The 19,695-nt window shown below is 37.1% G+C and overlaps 1 protein-coding gene across 3 annotated transcripts in view; it reads right to left on the bottom strand.

Annotated features, from left to right (window-relative positions):
- LOC107597543 (transcription elongation factor SPT5) overlaps positions 1-16,511 on the bottom strand; it is a 28,906-nt gene extending 12,395 nt beyond the window's left edge. The window contains exons 1-29 of one of the 3 annotated variants that reach the window (XM_016288662.1): positions 16,334-16,511; positions 15,724-15,845; positions 15,366-15,525; positions 15,178-15,243; positions 14,833-14,838; positions 14,171-14,182; positions 13,300-13,369; positions 13,161-13,229; positions 12,934-12,999; positions 12,810-12,840; positions 12,649-12,717; positions 12,045-12,296; positions 11,792-11,881; positions 11,167-11,237; positions 10,975-11,080; positions 10,796-10,889; positions 10,561-10,697; positions 10,169-10,324; positions 7,504-7,650; positions 6,544-6,690; positions 6,327-6,452; positions 6,157-6,241; positions 3,933-4,037; positions 3,636-3,738; positions 2,879-3,006; positions 2,684-2,789; positions 2,439-2,597; positions 2,192-2,360; positions 181-384 (exon numbers count right to left, since the gene is read on the bottom strand). In XM_016288662.1, the coding sequence (XP_016144148.1) occupies positions 181-384; positions 2,192-2,360; positions 2,439-2,597; positions 2,684-2,789; positions 2,879-3,006; positions 3,636-3,738; positions 3,933-4,037; positions 6,157-6,241; positions 6,327-6,452; positions 6,544-6,690; positions 7,504-7,650; positions 10,169-10,324; positions 10,561-10,697; positions 10,796-10,889; positions 10,975-11,080; positions 11,167-11,237; positions 11,792-11,881; positions 12,045-12,296; positions 12,649-12,717; positions 12,810-12,840; positions 12,934-12,999; positions 13,161-13,229; positions 13,300-13,369; positions 14,171-14,182; positions 14,833-14,838; positions 15,178-15,243; positions 15,366-15,525; positions 15,724-15,804 (3,015 nt within the window). In that variant the 5' untranslated portion in view covers positions 15,805-15,845; positions 16,334-16,511. The remainder of the gene's footprint in view (positions 1-180; positions 385-2,191; positions 2,361-2,438; positions 2,598-2,683; positions 2,790-2,878; positions 3,007-3,635; positions 3,739-3,932; positions 4,038-6,156; positions 6,242-6,326; positions 6,453-6,543; positions 6,691-7,503; positions 7,651-10,168; positions 10,325-10,560; positions 10,698-10,795; positions 10,890-10,974; positions 11,081-11,166; positions 11,238-11,791; positions 11,882-12,044; positions 12,297-12,648; positions 12,718-12,809; positions 12,841-12,933; positions 13,000-13,160; positions 13,230-13,299; positions 13,370-14,170; positions 14,183-14,832; positions 14,839-15,177; positions 15,244-15,365; positions 15,526-15,723; positions 15,846-16,333) is intronic. The other 2 variants (XM_016288661.1, XM_016288663.1) reach the window with 2 other exon arrangements.
- Between the last annotated feature and the right edge of the window lie 3,184 nt (positions 16,512-19,695).

Raw genomic sequence — 19,695 nt, 5'->3', positions numbered from 1 at the left:
ATCACAACAGAGACAAGCTTAATCCATTGGCAAAAATGTAAAATCAGCCCCGGGCATCTCAGCACTACATTTGCAATATGCAAATCCAAACTTCACATGCTTCTACTTGCAGATCCTTGCTGAAAGTCACAGCACATCTATATCCACAAAATCAGATAAAACCACATGTACAACACTCACGGTGACACTCCGGATTACACCGGTCTGATTGATGACGCCTCCATCCAGGAATGTGTCTTTCACACGCACCATGATGTCTGTGGTGACCCAGTCATTGGAGGCCTGGTCGATGTTAGATCCAGGGGTGTGAGGGTTGTAGCCTCCTGGAGATGGAGCTCCAGGAGTCATTGGACTGTACCCTACTGGACTGGGGCTTGGACTGGCCTGAAGATCACATGCAGCACAAATCAACTCAATACTATTTGTGCAGCCAATTATTATGAAAAAAAGCCTTATTGCTCCAAGCTAGTGACGTTCTATCATGAGATGAACATGAATGAACATCAGAAGGTTGTTAAACAAACAGTACAAATTACTGAAATCTATTTCATGTAATCGCTCCATCAGCTTGTAAACAATGTCACGTAACATTACATTTACCTCAGGAAAAACATTAAATGTCCATAGATTGTTAGTTAACTAGAAAACTCTAGAGATAAGTATTTTGTTAAACATATGCACTATAATACATTCATTATATTCTTACACTAACCTGTTAGTGATATCTTCATTTAATGTATGTTTGAATAAATCTTTCATAAAGTTATTACATCCACAAAAATAAATAAATAAATAAAAACTTCAGTTGAGATCAACATTAACTGAAATAAAACAGAAAACAATTTTTATTTCAGCTACTGGCCACGGTAACATTTCTCATTTTCCCTCTCATTAGTGAAATAAAGATTATATAGACAAACAACTAAAAAAATCGCTCCCACTCTCTCTCTCTCTCTCTCTATATATATATATATATATATATATATATTTATATATTTATTAGGGCTGTCAAAAAAAAAATGCAAATTTTGAATATTCGTCAAATTTAAAATAAAAATCCACATTCGAATGCAAAAACATTGCATTCGAATTTTAGGTGTGCGTTAAGGAGGCAGCCTTATCAGTAGCGCACAAGATGCGATGACGATGTACGTGTCGTTGCATTATAATGTTTTTTTTAGCCTATCCAGTTGAAGCCACTAGATGCGGCGCTGCTGCTGCGTTGGTCATTAAAAATTTTGCGGAAAAAGAGAACATCAACGCGGAGAAGATCTTGTTTACATCAAAACCGAAACCAAGCCGTTCACACAGAAAGCATATTTCACGCATTTTCTAGACGGACATCTATTACTGTCGCATTCACGTCTCGCACAAAAGAGCTGCATGTTTAGAAAGTCATGTAAAATTAACACAAGTTTAACTTTGAAAAAAACATATATCGAGACTTTATGGCAGGTTTTTCCCCATCCCACTGCATCTCATGTTTTTAAATGAAAAATGTACTCTGTGTGATTGGCTTTCCGCCCTTTGTTTTAAACTATGCATACATACATACATGATGGTGTTTTGTTTATAGTTGTTTAAGCAACTTAATTAATAATTGGTTTATAAACATTATTTTAAACATTATGCACTTTTTTCGCACATAGTCATGTTATCTTATGCTTTGAATGATGCGCCCTCTTGTGGCCTCAGGAGAGAAGCCAAAAGCTTTTCTTCACCCTAAATGAAATTATGCATTTTAAATTCGAATAGAAATCAAATTTTGATCATATTTAAGTACAAAATTCGAATTTAGTTTTTCAGCCATTTTGACAGCCCTAATATATATAAACAAAACTCAAGAAATCAAACAAAATTACTAAAACTTTAAAACTGGAAAATATAAAAAACTAAGTGGATTCAAAACATTAATAAAAGCCATAAAAGTTTCGCAATGACACTAAAATAACAAATAATTATACAACTAAAAGTTTATATAAAAACTGCCTTGTGTAATTAGAATGTTTGTATACAACTTAGTTTTTATTTGATTATATGATTATTATATAAACTTTATTTTCACTAAATAAAAAACTTTAATTAAAAAAAAAAATCATTTTGGTGCATCACTACTCCAAATAGTTGGTTTCTTAAGCATACAGTGTCAACCAACTACTTGCTTTTTTGTTTTCAGTGGCCAAAACTGTACCTGGTAGGCCATGGGTGACGGGGTGGGGTGGTAACTGGCGGGCGAGTGCGTGTTCTGGTATCCCACCGGGCTTGGGGCCACTTGGTGGTAACTCTGTGGGCTGGGGCTGGGCTGGAAGGACCCTTGCGGAGAGGGTGCTGTATATGGGGAGTACTGGTCGGTGTTGTACCTAAGGTGCAAAAACATACTCAGTTTAAGATGTTCTCAAGCCAGAACAAAAGCATCGAGCCTCTGAATGAGCCCTCACATAGCAGGAGTCCCAGGAGTCTGAGGGTTGTACTGAGGGTTGACCTGCGGGGAGGGCACTTCTGGGTAGCCAGGAGTCTGTGGGTTGGGCGTACCGCCATAGCCTTGAGGAGATGGAGAGGGCTCGTCGTCATAAGCAAACTCGTATTCGTCATCAGCCCTGAAAACAGAAGTAAAAAGAGTTGAAGTTGAGGTACATGGGACTGTTTGATTGCATGTGCGCATTTGTCTTGCTCTGCTTTTTACCGTGATGGTGTGTTTGGATTGTTGGGGTCCCAAGCGCCGCTCTGACCGGGGGTCCTGCTCCCGTCATGCAGAGGAGTCTGGGAGCCATAGTGAGGAGTTCGGCTTCCTGTGAACAATAAAAGACAGGTTAAAAAAAATAAAAAAGTGTTGCAGAACACTTTTAAGTTTATAAGAATATATCTTGGCATTTCCTACCATCATGGACGGGTGTCTGGCTACCATACATGGGGGTACGTGAGCCAGTTCCATAAATGGGTGTCTGGGAACCATACATCGGGGTTCGTAAATGGGTGGAAGTCCTTCCTTGTCTTTCTTTGCCACCACTAATTAAAAAAGCAAAAAGATTTAGGTGTAAAAAAAAAAAAAAGAAAATTCAGGAGAACACAAGTTAAAAACCATCAATATATCAAAACTACATTATTCAGAAGTTTGAGGTCGGTTAGATTTTTATTTTTTTTTGCAAGAAATGAATACCGTTTATTCAGCCAGGATGAATACCAAACCAAAACTTTTGAATGGCAGCATAGATTCACAGATATCAACACACCAAAATCATCCATCTACCAAGCAATCTCTGAAGTATGCAATACGTAAATATTTTCCAGGATCAACTATCCCTGTGCATTCAGAGAGCTGCTAAGTTGGCCTGTCCTATCGGTCAAAATTTACTGCACTAGTGAAATCAAAAATAACATATCAAGAAGAACACAAACCACTCTATAATGAGGCAGCACTGTCAAACAGTAGTAGGGAAACTAATAGCTAGGATTCTCACATAGAAATTTCCCACACAGGACCAACCACTTTTATTGACATTTTCTGATATGTGGTGAAAATGTGTTAAGCAGAACTAGGCGTACTGACTTTCATTGGCAGCTTGAATTCCAAAAGATGGAATAAACAAATGTGGAAGAAGCAGAGAAAGTATAAATGTTTGTGTATGACCACATACACAGTTGTGAGACGCTGCCGGTCCACAGAGATGGTCTGGCAAGTTGAGTGGAGCTCTACCCTAGCGGTTGATTCTGTGGCATCCTTCACCACGCCAATGTACCCTGGGGAAATGAAGAAGGTGTTACAAAACCTTTAGCTTATAGGAATACAAGACAAAGTGAACGTGTGGTGGTCTCAAAGGATTTGGACATTGAAGCCACACTTAACATGGTATAAAATGCAATGAAATTTGTACAAAATACTAAACCAAAGCAAAAGCTTCTCACAAAAAGTCACTCCAAATAATTAATTTAACCTTTGTATGGTCCCTGGGATATACGAACAGTCTGCCCAATCAGATCATTGTCTCGTCGCCCACGGCCCCGACCCATGCCACCACCTCCGCCCCTGTGCTGCTGACCTGGAAAGAAGACCAGAAAACAACAGATGATGCCTAGATCCAACAGGGTTTCTGCAGGATTTTTAAGCTCAAATTTAAGACTTTAAGACCTGCACAAATAAAATGAATACCATATGAGCAGGGTAGGGCAATGTAGTACCATATTAAACTGTAAAATTACTGTAAAAAGCATAATTCGCAGTTCAGGTTTTCACAAAAACAAAGTTTTATAAAATTATAAACTTTACATTTCAGCCTTTAAACCATTGTTAAGAAAATGGATGAGTCAAAAGTATTAATTATTATATTAATTTAAACAATTATCATCAATAAATTATTATATCAATTAAACAACAAATTCAGGGTGTGCGATATTAACAAAAAATTATATCTCGATAATATTTTATTGATAACGATAATTAGACAATATTTTGCTGAGTGTGTTATTGTGCTGATATCTTAAGGACTACCGTGGACAGCTGACTCCTGAATTTTTTGATATTCTTCATATTCTGTGTGGTCAGTTCACAGCAGTAATAGTTTTATGGGCATTTTTACCTTTAAGTCATTTTTTTCTAAAAGTGCGCGCCACCTTTTGAGTCAAATTCTTGCATTTGGGTTGTTACCAAGCAAATTAAATCAGTATCAACAAAATGTTTCTTTGCAATGCAGAGGAAACACAGAAGCTGATATTTAGAAGTGTCATTTAGATGCATTTACACACTGTTTAATGCAGCTCTGAAGGACATGGAATACTTTAACATGCAATTACAACTGCATAAATAATGTTTTGATATTTTAAACATAAAACATTGAAAGCTGATGTTTGAAATTATTATTTTTTTTAAATGAAAAGGTACCTTTAAATGTGAAATTAAAACTGGCAGTAGGTGGCAGCAAGTCACTGTTAAGTGAGTCATTCAGATTGAACTGAATCATTTAAACTGGTGATTCATTCAGGAACGAAACACCGTCATGTTGCTCAGAGACGCAAAACAGCGCTGTGGCTGTGTTTGGAATGATTTTTGTTGGAGAAATAGAGCAAAACCAGGAAATATGGCGTCTAAAACGTAAGACTCTTAATATTAACTACTTGTTTATTGAACTGTTGCATGAAATCAATATGAAATCATGTTGACTATGAGAAAAAAAACTTGGCACTCTTCGTGTGATATTAACTATATGAAATGATATAAAGATATACATTTTCTGCCCCATATCTTAAATTATGTGATAATTCTTAATGCATTTTAATAGACGGATTCATGCAGTGAAAGAACGCACTCTAAATGCGCACGCGCACTAGTCTAACCTGCTAGACTTCATCACCTAATGCATGCGTGCAACTCTGTAGGTGTGTTTTGTGTTTGCTTTTCGCGATATACTCATAATATCAATTCGCACATTGTTAAAACAACAATTACAATATTATCGCAGACCATACATATCGCACACCCCTATGTTTAGATTTTTATAATGCATTGTCTTCTTATCGATCCACCAGTTCACATTTAAAGCTCTGCGTATTTGCAGGGTAAAAACATGGGTCGATTTTCGCATTTGTCTGAACTCTGAACAAAAAAAAAAACTGTTTTATTGAAAATGCTCATTCATTCTCTGCCAGCAGGTGGAGCATTTGGTAGAAATATAACCGTTTTCCCGGTAGCGGCAGAACACAAAGCAGCGCAGCACCAGACTTTGAACTTTGAACGTGCAGCGCTCGTGTTTATTCAATGAAATCATAACGTTAGCCTTTTGAAGTTTAATTGTCACATTCAGCCATAATGCAATTCTGGTCTTTCCGTCCCCAAATTTAATCATAATTAAGACTTTCTTGTACAATTTAAGACTTTTTAAGGCCTTAAATTTGATACAACTAAATGTAAGACTTTAAGACTAAGACCCCGCAGAAACCCTGTCCAAATTTAAATAGTCTTTATATTATTGATAAAATTCAAATGGTCAAAAGGCAACCAGACAGACCAAAACTAAAGTTTTAGGTATTGGCAGACAAACACAATAGTGTTTAAATGGAAGATAAAATCCTCTTGGAGGATTTGAACCTGCAACCCTTTGATAAAAGCCCAGATCTTCAACCACTATGTTGCAAAATCCCAGTGAGTTTAATGAAACTGCTTACCACCTCCGCCAGGGTGCATTGGACTGTTGATGCGTGGACTCATAGGAGCAAAGCCACCCACTGTAAAATTGGTCACATCTCTGGGCTTTGGGAACAAAAGGGGACCTTATATGACAGGGAAGTTGGGAAATGTATAAGATTTGTCCACAGATGTAGTAGAATAGTCCTACCTTTGAGCCGCCCGCAAGAACGAGGTGGCGTGCTTTACAAACAAACATGCCTCCGTTTTCAACCAGCTTCTTGCAGTGAAGAAAAGCAAAGCCTCTGAAGATGTGGCGAATTTCACCTTCACGGCCCTGATGGATCACACAAATGAGAATATTAACTTCCACCAGTGCAGTTTTGTTACATAATGTCAAACCTTTTTCCCCGGTCTCTGGTAGTTACCGAATGAGGTCCATCAATGACTTTCACGATATCCTTCACGTGGATGTTGTTTTGCTCTGAGTCAAGAGCGACAGCAAAGCGGTTGTCCTTCCGTCTATTTACTGCCTGGTGCCGTACGGTTAATACTTTCCCATGCATGTTCAGAACCTAAAAATGAATCATTGTGAAAGAAAATTCAGAGAGCAGAAAAAATTAACCACTCAATATGACAGCTGTAGGAAGTGAAGCCATGTATGTATTAAAAGTATAAAAAAAATAATAATAATTGCCTGGTAAAAGCAAATTGTTTTTTATGACGCACTGTATTGTTATGAATCGTTTACTCATGTAAGTACACTGCTGTTTAAAAGTTTGAGGTCAGTATTTTCTCAAGAAATTAATACTTTTATTTAGCAAGGATGAACAGCACAAGAGTTTTCAACATTAATAATAATAATAAATGTTTCTGAAGAGCCAGAAAGATTTCTGAAGGATTATGTAACACTGAAAACTAAAGTAATGGTTACGGTCTATTAATCTTTATCAAAATAGAGAACAGTTCTTTTTGAACAAAGACATGCAGCCTTGGTGAGCATAAGAGACTTGTTTCAAAAACATCTTAGGACCCCAAACTATAGAACATTACTGTGTCTAAGTTCAGATATTTATCTGGCTATATTGCAAGACAAGTAAAATGTTTGGCAGCTCAAGTACAAACACGAACCACCAACCAGAGCCCTGATTGGTGATACTGCGTGTTGCTGCTGATATGACAATGTTATTGAAATGCAAGCCTAGGGGCTGTACTTGCATGACTACAATACAGCCATTTAAGGGTTTTGCCAGGCTGGTCATAGAGTGAACTCAGAGGGACTAGGGTGAAAAATGTGCTATTGCTGTGAAGAAACATATCCAGCAAGTGTGTACTACCGAATTTAGCTTACATTACACTTGAACTTGTCACTTTCTCTTGAACTTTACCTGGAAGGTCTCTCTTTCCAGCCTGACAATGACACCTACAGTTTGGGGGTCTAACTGTACCAGCTCTCCCCACTCATGCTGGCCTCCTGCATCCACACCTGAGGCAGTCTCAGTGCACAGCTGCAGGTCCCGGGGCAAGACCTTCAACTGGAACAAAAACATCGTATCAGACAGAGAACACAACACTGACTGCTGTATGTTGTGTTTTCTGAATAATTCAGGGTTCGTACACATTTTTACCAATAAATTTCAATGACTTTTCCATAACTTCTGAGACAATATTCATGACCTAAATGTTCCATTATTTTACAATAAGAATAAAAATCTGTTAAAATTATCATAGCATATGTTAACTAAAATTAATGACTACTAACTTAACTAATTAATGAAATTAACCATTTCCCCTCCATTGACAAGTTATCTCGTCTTTTACAAGAAAACGCTTCCACGCCAAAGATGAGTTTTTACAGCTTTTCGTGTTTTCACCGTTTCACTGAACAGGACGGAGAAACGAGTAAATCGCTTATGTAAACAGATGCATATGAAAAATAATGCCGTCATCAGCAATAGACAGCATATAAATGAAAACTGCATAATGTTACGGAGTAAAATGTTGATCCAGGAAGTGGTATATGTCTGTGCAAGCTTTGGAGGTGTTGATGGAAGAGATTTACTGGATTTTACTGGCTGGCCAACTTTTTTCAAAAATGCTGGCGGGGAAAGAGTTAATGCTATCTTGTTTGCTTTCTTGCTTTAGTAATAAGTACAAGCTGCAACTACGCCAGACGTTACTCCACATTTCACATCACAGAATATTATCATTTATTTAACTGTGTGGCCAGGATGGCCATTTTGTGTGTATTTTTGCTGCTTAAACACAACAAGCTGCGATTTAGAGCTCTGCATTTCAGCCCAAGCCTGACTGGCCCCGACTTATTTATGGCTTCGGGACAATTTTCACATCATAGCTCAGACGCAGGCCAGGCATCGGGCTTGCTTCCTCCTTATTTTTATATTTTAGATATCCATCAATTATTATGGTGATGAAAAAGATTTGCCGCGCTGGTGGAAACAACACGAGACCGTACTACCGCGACTGTCAAGAGCAGCTCGGACGGTGTTTAGTGTCCAGCAGCAGCAGTGAGTGCTGGAAGAGTTCCAAGTTAAAGCGCACGCAAAGCTTGCTTCAAAACCCCAGCAAGCAAATGTGTTGGGGCCAGGGGAAACAGAATATTCGCAGAGTTTCGGTTCATTTTTGTGAAGCGCTCCTGCTCAAGACCGAGACGGCAGAAAGCGCATCCTGTTTGTTTTCTAAAAAAAGCACAACGTATGCTAATATTGTGAGTACACACAAATAAAAGTAGACCCTTAACAGTCCCGAATGATGTATTACTCTTACCTTTATGAGCAAAAATGACAGTTGTTTCCACTGTTATAAAGAAAAAAAATGCGACTCCATATCCTGTAGAGCGCGCTTTAGCTTCTCTGCACAAACGATTGGATACGCGCCTAATAGCACACATTTATCTAGGTTAACCATTTAAACTAACATTGTGATATGCTTTTTTAAGTATTTTATATAGGCCAATATATTTTATTTTAGTCAAGTGGTGATGATTTGAGAAGGCTAAATTGATCAAACATAGGCTATGATTAACTCACTGTCTGCCACTGGCCGCTTGGTCGTTACTTTAAAAAACAAAAACTTAATTTAACAAACAAAAAATTGTTCCAAACATATTTCTAAATTAACGAAATAAAGAAACGAAAATAAATAACCACTTTGCCATTAAAACAAAACTGAACTATTTTAATGGCTACAACAGCAGCTGTGTAATGGGCTCCAGTCGGACTAATGTAATGTAACACGGGCTCCAGTCGGACTTGGCCGTTAATTCTGATAATCTGTCGGACAAGGGCCGGACTAGGGCATATGTTTGAGGCCCGTGCTGGGTTCTACTGAGCTTGTTTGGTAGCAAACTCAATTTGGTACTCCCAAGGCGGCTTTATATACGCACACGCACTTTGGATGTGATTGCGCACCGCCTCTGGAGCCCACGAGTACTGAATGGCTTAAAAAGACATGCAAATAAATAATAAATTTTTGTGATGATGCAACAATGACCCGATTAGGCAAGTGACAATTCTGTCAACTGTCCTGAAACGTGAGCGAAAGTCTTGTATCGCAGCGGCTCTTGTAGCGCAGACAAGACGCGCCGATGTGAAGCCATTTGAAGAGAAAGTCAAAGAGAGAAGACGTGGTACAGCTGAATCACCCACGCTGTTTTTAAATGACTGATTTGATCAGTCTGTGTGGATTTATTTACTCATCAAACCAACATGCTATAGGCTATTGAATAAATGTGTGAATATCCAACATTTTAAAGTCAAAAGCTGCGGGAATGAGTAAAACTATGCAATATTGGCCTAGCCTATGCGCAATCCCACACCGAAATTCAGGACCTGATTAAACACAATTGACAATTCCATTATACAGAGTTTTGTGAAATAGATTTCCATGACTTTTCCAAACCTTTCTGGGTTTATTTATTTTTCCAAAACTTTTCCAGGCCTGGAAATTGCCGTTTTAAAATTCCATGACTTTTCCAGGTTTTTCATGACCGTACGAACCCTGATAATTCTATAGCTTACTAGTGAAACCTACCTCATGCATGGTGAGATCAGAGAACAGAATGACAAAGTTCTCCTCCACACGGACTATGAGGCCTGTGTCACCTTCAAAACGCCCTGCGATAACCTTCACATGGTCGCCCATACGGAAGTACTTCCTCAACTCGTGAGCTGGAAACTCGAGAGGGTCCTAAATAAAAACAAAGACAAGATAAAGAGGCAATGATGGTGTAAAAGGGACACATCATGGAAAACAGGATTTTCAGGATATTTAAATTCTCGCAAAGCTTTTAAATTCCATTTAGTGATGCTAGTGGCACAGAAATTACACACTTCACCTTCACCTAAACCTAATAAGCGCTGACAAGAGACAATGATTTGTATACTGGCACCATATTTCCACAGCAACTCGTGTTATTTTATCACCTTGAGATCCTCATGCTTGGGCATGATGGTGATCTTGTTGCCATCCACACTCAGGATTTTACCCTGAAGGTTGATCAACTCCCCCTCACACACTTCAACATTGTCTCCTGCCTGGAGATTGTGCTCACGCTCCTTACCTGTATTACAAAAAAATGTGATTAACTTTGCAAAAATGCATTCACAGAAGGATTGCTCAATACATTGGTACAAACAAATGATGTCTGGATGTATTTACCTGTTGTCTCTGTGACTACTTCAAGGTCAATCCCCTCTGGCTGGTCCTCAAACTTCTCCAGCTCCGACAGAGTGGGTTTAACCCCTTCTGTGATCTATACAAAAAGAGACATGGGTTGTGAACCAATAAAGAATAATTAGACAGACACCTAGAACTAGAATGAGCATGAAGGCTCTTACCACAGCTGACATGGCAAAGCTTTTGAACAGGAAGCCTTTGCGGCTGTATCGGTTGCCTTCAAATATCATGAAGTCACCGTCATGGCTGACCTCACCACCAAGGGACCTGTGGAGCAGAGCATGTGTCAGTACAGCTGACATGTTTCAATAGGCTTTGATTATGAGAGACTCAAAATCCAAGTGCTCCATTACCTGATCTTTTCAGCATCAAAAAGCCTCTGAGCTGGCCTCTTAAACTTCTTTCTCTTTGCAAACCAGTCTTTCTGTAGGACAAAAGACAAAGCCAGGGTCAGATCACTAAAAAGTCACACAACCATTCCAAAGGTTATGGGTCAGTAAGATTGTTTTAAATGTTTTTAAAAGAAGTCTCATGCTCACCAAAGCTGCATTTATTTGATTAAAAATACAGTAAAAACAGTCAAATTAACAGTTTAAAATAAAAGTTTTCCATTACTTCTGTCTTCAGTGTCACACTGTACTTCAGAAATCATTCCAATATGCTGATTTGGTGCTCAAGTAAAAAATTTTATAAATATGAATGTTAAACCTTTTGCTCCTTAATATTTTTGTGGAAACCGTAAACATTTTTTTCAGGATTTTGTGATGAATAGAAAGTTCAAAAGAACAGCATTTATTAAAACAAAAAACTGCCCTTTTGATTAATTTAATGTGTCCTTGTTGAATATAAGTATTACTTTCTTAAAAAATATATATATATATATATATATATATATATATTGTACTGACTCCAAACATTTGAATGGTAGCATAAATATATCATGATAATATAAATGATCATTATGATTATGCAACCTACCATACTCATCCTTGCTTTGATGCGATCTAAATCAATACGAGGAATCATTTTCAGTGAGATCGTATTCTGGCTTGGTTCAACATAGTCCACCTAAAAAAGGCAAATAAATACATGCATCAAATGTTTTCCTGGCACAGATGTAGAGCTGTGCAAGTGACAAATCGAATAACGTAACTCAAAACACAATATCTAGCACCCCTTTTGGGAGACGTTTCCTTTATGACTATATAGCCAAGTGTTCTGGTGTACCCACCTGGGCAATGTCATCTTTATAAAGGCCTCTCTTAAGACGAACCCAAGACTTGGGTTTAAGGTTAGTCACTTCCTTAACCACTTTCAGCACATCTGTCATCTCTTTAATGGGCACCATCTGCTGGTTCCAGAAGCCCATGCGCAGGTTTCCAACACCCTCAATAGCGGCCTTGACGTGGGTCTGCTTGTAAGCCTCCACATAGATATAACCTTTGACGTGCTCCGGGGCCACCACTGATTTGATTTGAAGTGGCTGTGGAGAGAAACAAAGCACAACATATTGGTACCACATACCTTCAAGCAAACATTTTTTAGGCTCAATGTACTTTCTGCATTGTAGTTTTTTTCTTCTCTCTTGGCCTACAATTTGACAACAAAAAATAAAACAGACTGTTTTCATAAAAATGTCAACGAGCGAGAAAAGTTTTTCACAATGCACCCAAGATAATGTTCATACAGTTCTGTGCCTTACATAATAAGGACTTAAATGGTGCGAGTCAAAAGAACTGACACCATTAAAGGTATTAATAAACCATGGCGCTAACACTGGCTGTAACAAATCAAACAGACCTTAAGTTAAGACAGAGGGACTGTGGAAATCTTACCGTGTCGGTGCACTGATAAGCAATGAATTTTCGCATCAAGGCGATGGCAGTTGCTCTCTCCTCTCCAATCTACAAAGAAACTACAAAGAATTAAACCCTGCACATACAGCAGCCTCATCACAGCACCCAAAGCCACAGGTTAGATAGTGCCCATAACTAACCTTACACTTAACGGTCCACAAATTAGGATCCCTGCAAGAGACAAATCTCTTAACACAAGCCCAGTGGTCTTTTTAGAAATACTTAATTCAGCATTTTTAAATCAACACATTTTTTTCCCCATACTTGACCCCAGGAAGCAACTGTTGCTGGGTGATGTCATCAGAAAGATCCTCAGAGCCGCCATAGAAACTGAAGTAAACAACAAATCAAGAATATTTAGCTACAAGCAGAGAGGTTAACACAGCAAGATCAACATTCCTTTAATTCCAACACATGCACGTGCCAAAATGAGCCACACATTTCGTAAAAGTGCCATACATATTGTGTACAGGTGAACTCTGTTGACTTACTGCTCTCCCCCTGAGGACTTGGCATATTTTCTCATGTAATACTCCCCCAGAGCTTCCTCACGTGAATCCCTAAAGAGAAACAGGTATTTAAAATACTTCAGATTCAGCCATGTGAAAGTGTGCAGTGTAGCTTTCTCACCTCCAAAGATTCTGCAACCTCCTTGAACCGGAATGATCCTCATCCAAAACTACATGGTCAATGTTGGACACTAACAGATGACAACAGAATTAACAATTATATGACAAAAAAAAAAGTTATATACATATATATATATATATATATATGCAAGAAAAGAACAACTCAAACTGTCAGTAGCTATGCTTACATGCAGAGCAATAATCTGTTAATAATCTCACTAATGACTAATCACTTAAGCTGAATGATCTGAATAATTTTGATCTAAATGAAATGAAAAGAGGTGGTGCAGATCTTAATCCATTAAATAGAAGAACTGTTATCTAAATCTTTGATTCTTTGTAAGCAATTAAATAATTTTTACATATGACGTGTGAGTAAATGTAATAAAACTTAAAAAGTAGACTACTGTTCAAATGTTTGGGGTCAGTAAATTGTTTTTTTTTTTTCAATCTTGAAAGAAGTCCCATGCTTACAAAGGCTGCATTTATTTAATCAAAAATACAGAAAAAAACAAGAATATTGTAAAACATTACTACAAATGATATTTTTCTATTTTAATATATTTTATATTGTAATTTATTCCTGTGACGCAAAGCTGAATTTTCAGCAGTCATTATTCCAGTCTTCAGTATTACATGATGCTTCAGAAATAATTCTTTATTATGCTCATTTTCTGCTCAAAAAACATTTCTTATTTTTATGGAAACCGTGATGGTTTCTTTGAATGGTAGTGTACATTTACAATTCGCAACCAGACTGAACGTATTCAGATTGACTAAAAGCAGTGCATGTAAACAGCTACTGAACACATGGTTGACACGTGTTGAATATAAGTGAATATCCATGCACACCAGAAGATTTAAGCACATACCTTCGGCCTCTTCTGCTCAAATCCAGAGTTGAGGGAGGAAGGGAGGAACATGAGCCATAAAACAAAGTCATGTGCACACAGCAATTTCAGTCAAGGGCATAGACAGGACCAGGTAAACAGAAATAAAAAGGGAAATTACCAATGATGGGCAGGCTTACAAACGTGATATATTTTAAAGATGGAAACTACATGATAATGATGGCATGTCACTGTTAGCTGATGCAATATAATAAGCACACTTGAATACTATCAAACATATGGAATTGGGTTTTGTTTTTTTGTTCAAAGGAGCATTTTCAGGCAAATTACCATATTTGGTTCCCTTTCAGAACTCAGTCAGTCCCCTCTCTACAGTCCCCTTTTCGATGAATGGTGCATCTTAAAATTATTGGCTTTATTGACTTTGACCTTACTGAATGTATTTTAACGATGCAAAGAAGAAAAAGTGTACTGCTAAAAATGTATTTGCCATCCATGCTCCTTGTTAAGAAATTGAAACAAATTAAACATTAGCCAAACAACTTTAAACATCACAAACAAATGTTAGAGGGGTGCAGATGATGGGTATGGATTTTACTGAATGTGAAACAATGGTCTGAGAATTAATCAGTTTAGTTATACAGAAAGAAAACAAAGAGCAGAGAAATCTGGAATTGGTTTACCGTTAACTGAAGGAGGCATGCATAAGAAATAAAGAATCAATGAGCTCAAGAAACACATTCAAATAACTGGTATCATTTTATACAACATATTTAATATACAGCCTGTCGTTGGTATTTCACTTAAAATACCTCCATTTCATAAAGGTATGGATACTGGTCACATTATATCAAAAGAGATATTAACTCCACCTGCCAGAGTTTATATTTTGCATATACAGGGGACATCATTCCACATGCTATTATATGAACATTAAATATTTAATAACTTATTCAGATTTTTTTTTTTTTTTTAATTAAACAAAACATGCACAAACAATTCATTTAAATAAATTAATAATTTCTTACCTTTTTCTAAGATGTCTTCAGCACCATCCTCCCATGGATCTTCATCTTCATATTCATCATCAACATCTAGTCAAGCATGGAATAAAATACATATTATAGCTTTTCAAACGACATCTTCAGGTATGCAAAAGATGATGTTGTAAATTAGTTTAATCTTCGAAATATATATTGGTAAAGGATTTTCTAACCGGCTTCATCCAAGATGAAGCCACCATGCCGAGGTTTTTTCCTGGGCCGGTCATCATCCTCTTCCTCCTCTTCATCATATTCCTCCTCATCCTCCAAATCTTCTCCCTCCTCCTCCTCAGCCTTGTCACTGCCAGCTACACTCCCCTGTTCCTCCTCATCCTTATATTGCAAACATTAGAACATATTATTTGTTATACACATTTATTTATTTGTACATAATATAAATGTATTAATATATCAATAATTAAAATATTAAATAATGAATATCAGTATTATGTTTATCAATAGTTAAGCATGGTTTTGCCTACCATAGAAAGCTATTTATTGCCACATTCAAGAAGGAGCTGGTTGTCTCACCTCATTCTCCTCCACCTCCTCAGCCTCGCTGCTCCTCTCGCTCTGGTTATCAGAGAAATCACTGTCCTCGCTGTCAGACATCTCGGTCTCCTTCTAGCCGTGTTATCCAGACGGCAACACTACTGTATAACCCACATCAAAAAGCAAGGAACAATAAACAATTGCAAACAGATGCAAGATTCGTTCATGAACATAACAGTAAACATGTTACTAGACTGAAACCAGACGGAGAATATGACACACGGCGCATGATCCGAGTCATAACGTTTAACGTTACATTGCGATTTGATTAAACACTCTAAGTGCACTCTATCTCTTTACTTGTGTATGCATAATACGACTAACGTGCGTAAAACTACAGATAAACGTCAACAGTCCATCTAGTTTGTTCCTGTTGTCTCGGGTTTTAAGTGTTTAGGGTGCTGTGCTCAGGCTAATGCTGCTAAATTATATGCTAAATGCTTCCTTATATATCCAGTGTATAAGGAATTAGCACACGAGCTAACTAACATACATCTTATTTTACAGGAAGCACTCGTCGTTTAATTACCACGGTCACATCTTAGTTTATCTCGAAAACACTATACCGCTAAATATGCCTTAAACTTACCATTAAAGACTGGATAAAAAGTCTTCTTACCTTTAAACAGCTGTCTGGTTTTGCTTCAATCAGACAGCGAAGGCCAATGTTGTTTTCTTTCCTTAAACTTCAATAAGCAACAAGCAGAGCGCCATCTAGTGCTTTGGAGGACAACCGTGCTTTTTCACGCAAAGGTGAGGTGCAAGAACTTCATGCAGAATTGAATAATTACTGATTAACCATCAGTATGTTTTACCCTCAAGGGTTTTCCTCCCGTAAATCTATTTGATAGCAAACAGCAATGGCTACAAAAAGAAACTCTCAGGTGCATATCAGCCAAGCTACTGGAAATACAAAAGATTTTTACTTCCCCATACAATTAATAGCATTAAATCATATTTTGTTAATAATTTTATTTACACACACACACATATATATATATATATATATATATTAGTGCTGTCAAACGATTAATCGCAAACAATCGTATCCAAATTAAAAGTTTTTGTTTACATATGTGTGTACTGTGTATATATATTATGTATAAAGACACACGCATACAGCACATATTTTGAAAATATATTCATGTATTTACGTGTATATATTTATATTCATATAAATTATATCATATATAAATATATTAAATATATAAACGTAACATATTTTTCTTAAATATATACATGCATGTGTGTGTATTTATACAGTGCCTTCATTTTTTTCACATTTTGTTATGTTGCTGCCTTATGTTAAACTGCTTTAAATTACTTTTTTCCACATCAGTCTACACTCCATACACCATAATGGTAAAGCAAAAAACTGTTTTTTAACATCTTTGTAAATGTATTAAAAATAAAAAACTTAAATTATTCCATTGCATAAGTACTCATACCCTTATCTGGGTGATAATGCATATCAGAGCAAAAACCAAGCCCTGAGGTCAAAAGAACTGCCTGTAGTGCTCAGAAACAGGTTTGTGTCAAGCCACACGTATGTGGAAGAGTTCAGATAAAAATTCTGCTTCATTGAAGGGTCACAGAAGCATGCAGTCTCTGTTAACCTTAATGGAAGAAGTTTGAAACAACAAGGACTCTTCCTAGAGCTGGCCTCCTGGCCAAACTGAGCAAATGTATGTGGAAGAGTTCAGATAAAAATTCTGCTTCATTGAAGGTTCACAGAAGCATGCAGTCTCTGTTACCCTTAATGGAAGAAGTTTGAAACAACTAGGACTCTTCCTAGAGCTGGGCTCCTGGCCAAACTGAGCAATTGATGGAGAAGGGCTTTTGTTAGACTGGTGACCAAGAACCTGATGGTCACTCTAGTTGAGCTCCATGATCATATGTGGAGACAGGAGAAATCTAGAGTGTGTCCTCGACGACGTAGCTGGACTATATCCACTACGTAGTGGATATTTTACGCGCATGCGCTGTAGTAGGTCTCGAATAAATACATTTGATCACTTTGCAGACGCTTTTATCCACAGCGACTTGGTCTAAGTGAAGTCTAACGCAGTATATGTAGCAAGGGTTTTTGACCTACATTACATATCTACACAATATGACCTACATTACATTACAATGTAAAAACTTTAATGTCTAAATTCATCCGCGATGTTTTCGTCTACACCAGCAACTTCAAAGCTTCATTAATTTTTTTATTTTTTTTTGAATAACCTGCATTTCATATGTTATCGCCAGGATGCACAGTGCTGTATCCATTATTATAAGGATACAACAAGATTGATATGCAGACGTTGCCCTGTAAATTGCTAATTATTATGATATACATCACTCTTTCAGAGTTAGCCTACATGTCTTTTTGATTGTATCCGTCATGTTTATTTAAATTGAATTGGGGATATTAGATTAATTTTGTTTATTTAGATTTTATATTTGGCTATTCTAATATAGCCTAGCTATTACAAACATTTTCAATAATAATAAAATAATAAAAACACAACCATTCAATTTATATTAGACTTTACCTCGCTAATAACGCCTCAGTCAGGTCAAAGAAATGTAGTTTCATACTATCGTCTGATACAACACTCAAAAAAAGTCTCCTGAGAGAGCGAGAGAGAATGGATGGTTTATGTCTTTAGCCATTTATAATTGGTCTATCTATCTCCAGGGATTTCACTTGCATATAACACACACAAAAAAAGAAATGGTCATCTTTGTGTTAATATGCCTTGTCTCCGACCGTGTGTGTATTTATTTGCTGGACACGGGATTAACTGTGAAAACCCGGTATAACCCGGGATAACGGGTCTATCGGCTATACGGAACCCCAACTGACAGGACTGTTTTTCTTCTTTTTATTTTTATATGGTATAAAAAATTATGTCCGCATATTTTAGTAGGCCTATAACTTTTATACTCTGTCACGTATAGCACAGCGAGTGAGAACGAAAAATAATATTTGATTCATGAACGAATATTTGACAGAACTAACTATCTTGACTAGACTATCAGAGCAAAAAAAAATAAAGACAATAGTTATACCCCATTTTTTTCATAAAGAACAAACAAAATTGTAATTAGCAGAGTTTTATTTCTAAAACGAATCAAACTAATAAAAAATAAACAGCTTACATACCAAAGGCTATCATTCAAAACTACGCCATCGTTGCTTAAATAAAGTTTGAATACACTACTAGTTTAAAATCACAGTATAATATAATTTGTGTAAGCCTATGAAACACACCTTGGCCTATATCTCGTAATAATTACAGCTTAATTTACATTAAATACCAGCTTCAATGACAGCCCCACTTTGCACATGCGCATTAAAATCCAATTCTGCGCATGCTCGTCAAATCTGATCCAGCTACGTCACCGTGCTACAGGCTGCAGCGTGCAGCGTGACCTGCCAGAATCAGCCTGCCAGCTGCCAGTGGTCACTGGTGCTGCCAATCAGTTCGGGATTGAACCCCTAATGGAGTTTAAGTTGGCTTTCTTTTATAGAATTATTAAAAAGCATTGCAGTTTGTCCTGTTGTCGCTGAAATTACTTTATGAGAAAGATTCTTGTTATTGGGATAATTCACGTTTTAATAGACATTTGTATGCTTTACGTTATTGCATAACAAATGTTATTACATAACATAAATCGTAAAATCGTCACAACTAGGGGCAGTATCCATACAAATTAGAATGATTTCCTTGGCATGAGAGGCAGCAGCGGCTGGCTGGTTGAGCGTCCAGAGAAGCGTCAGTAAGCAACCAGTCGTGATCACATTCATTTGCCAGTCACACGATCCTTCAGAAATCATTCTAATATTCTTATTTGCCGCTCAGAAAACTATTATTATTTTTATTATGTTGAAAACAAGTGAGTAGATTTTTTTCAGGTTTCTTTGATAAATAGAAAGTTCAGAAGAACAGCATTTATCTG

The sequence above is a fragment of the Sinocyclocheilus grahami genome, unplaced genomic scaffold, assembly GCF_001515645.1.
Source record: "Sinocyclocheilus grahami isolate Dianchi unplaced genomic scaffold, SAMN03320097.WGS_v1.1 scaffold233.1, whole genome shotgun sequence".
NCBI lineage: Eukaryota > Metazoa > Chordata > Actinopteri > Cypriniformes > Cyprinidae > Sinocyclocheilus > Sinocyclocheilus grahami.
The sequence above is the reverse complement of the archived record's forward strand: the minus strand, read 5'-3'. Positions and strand labels throughout refer to the sequence as shown.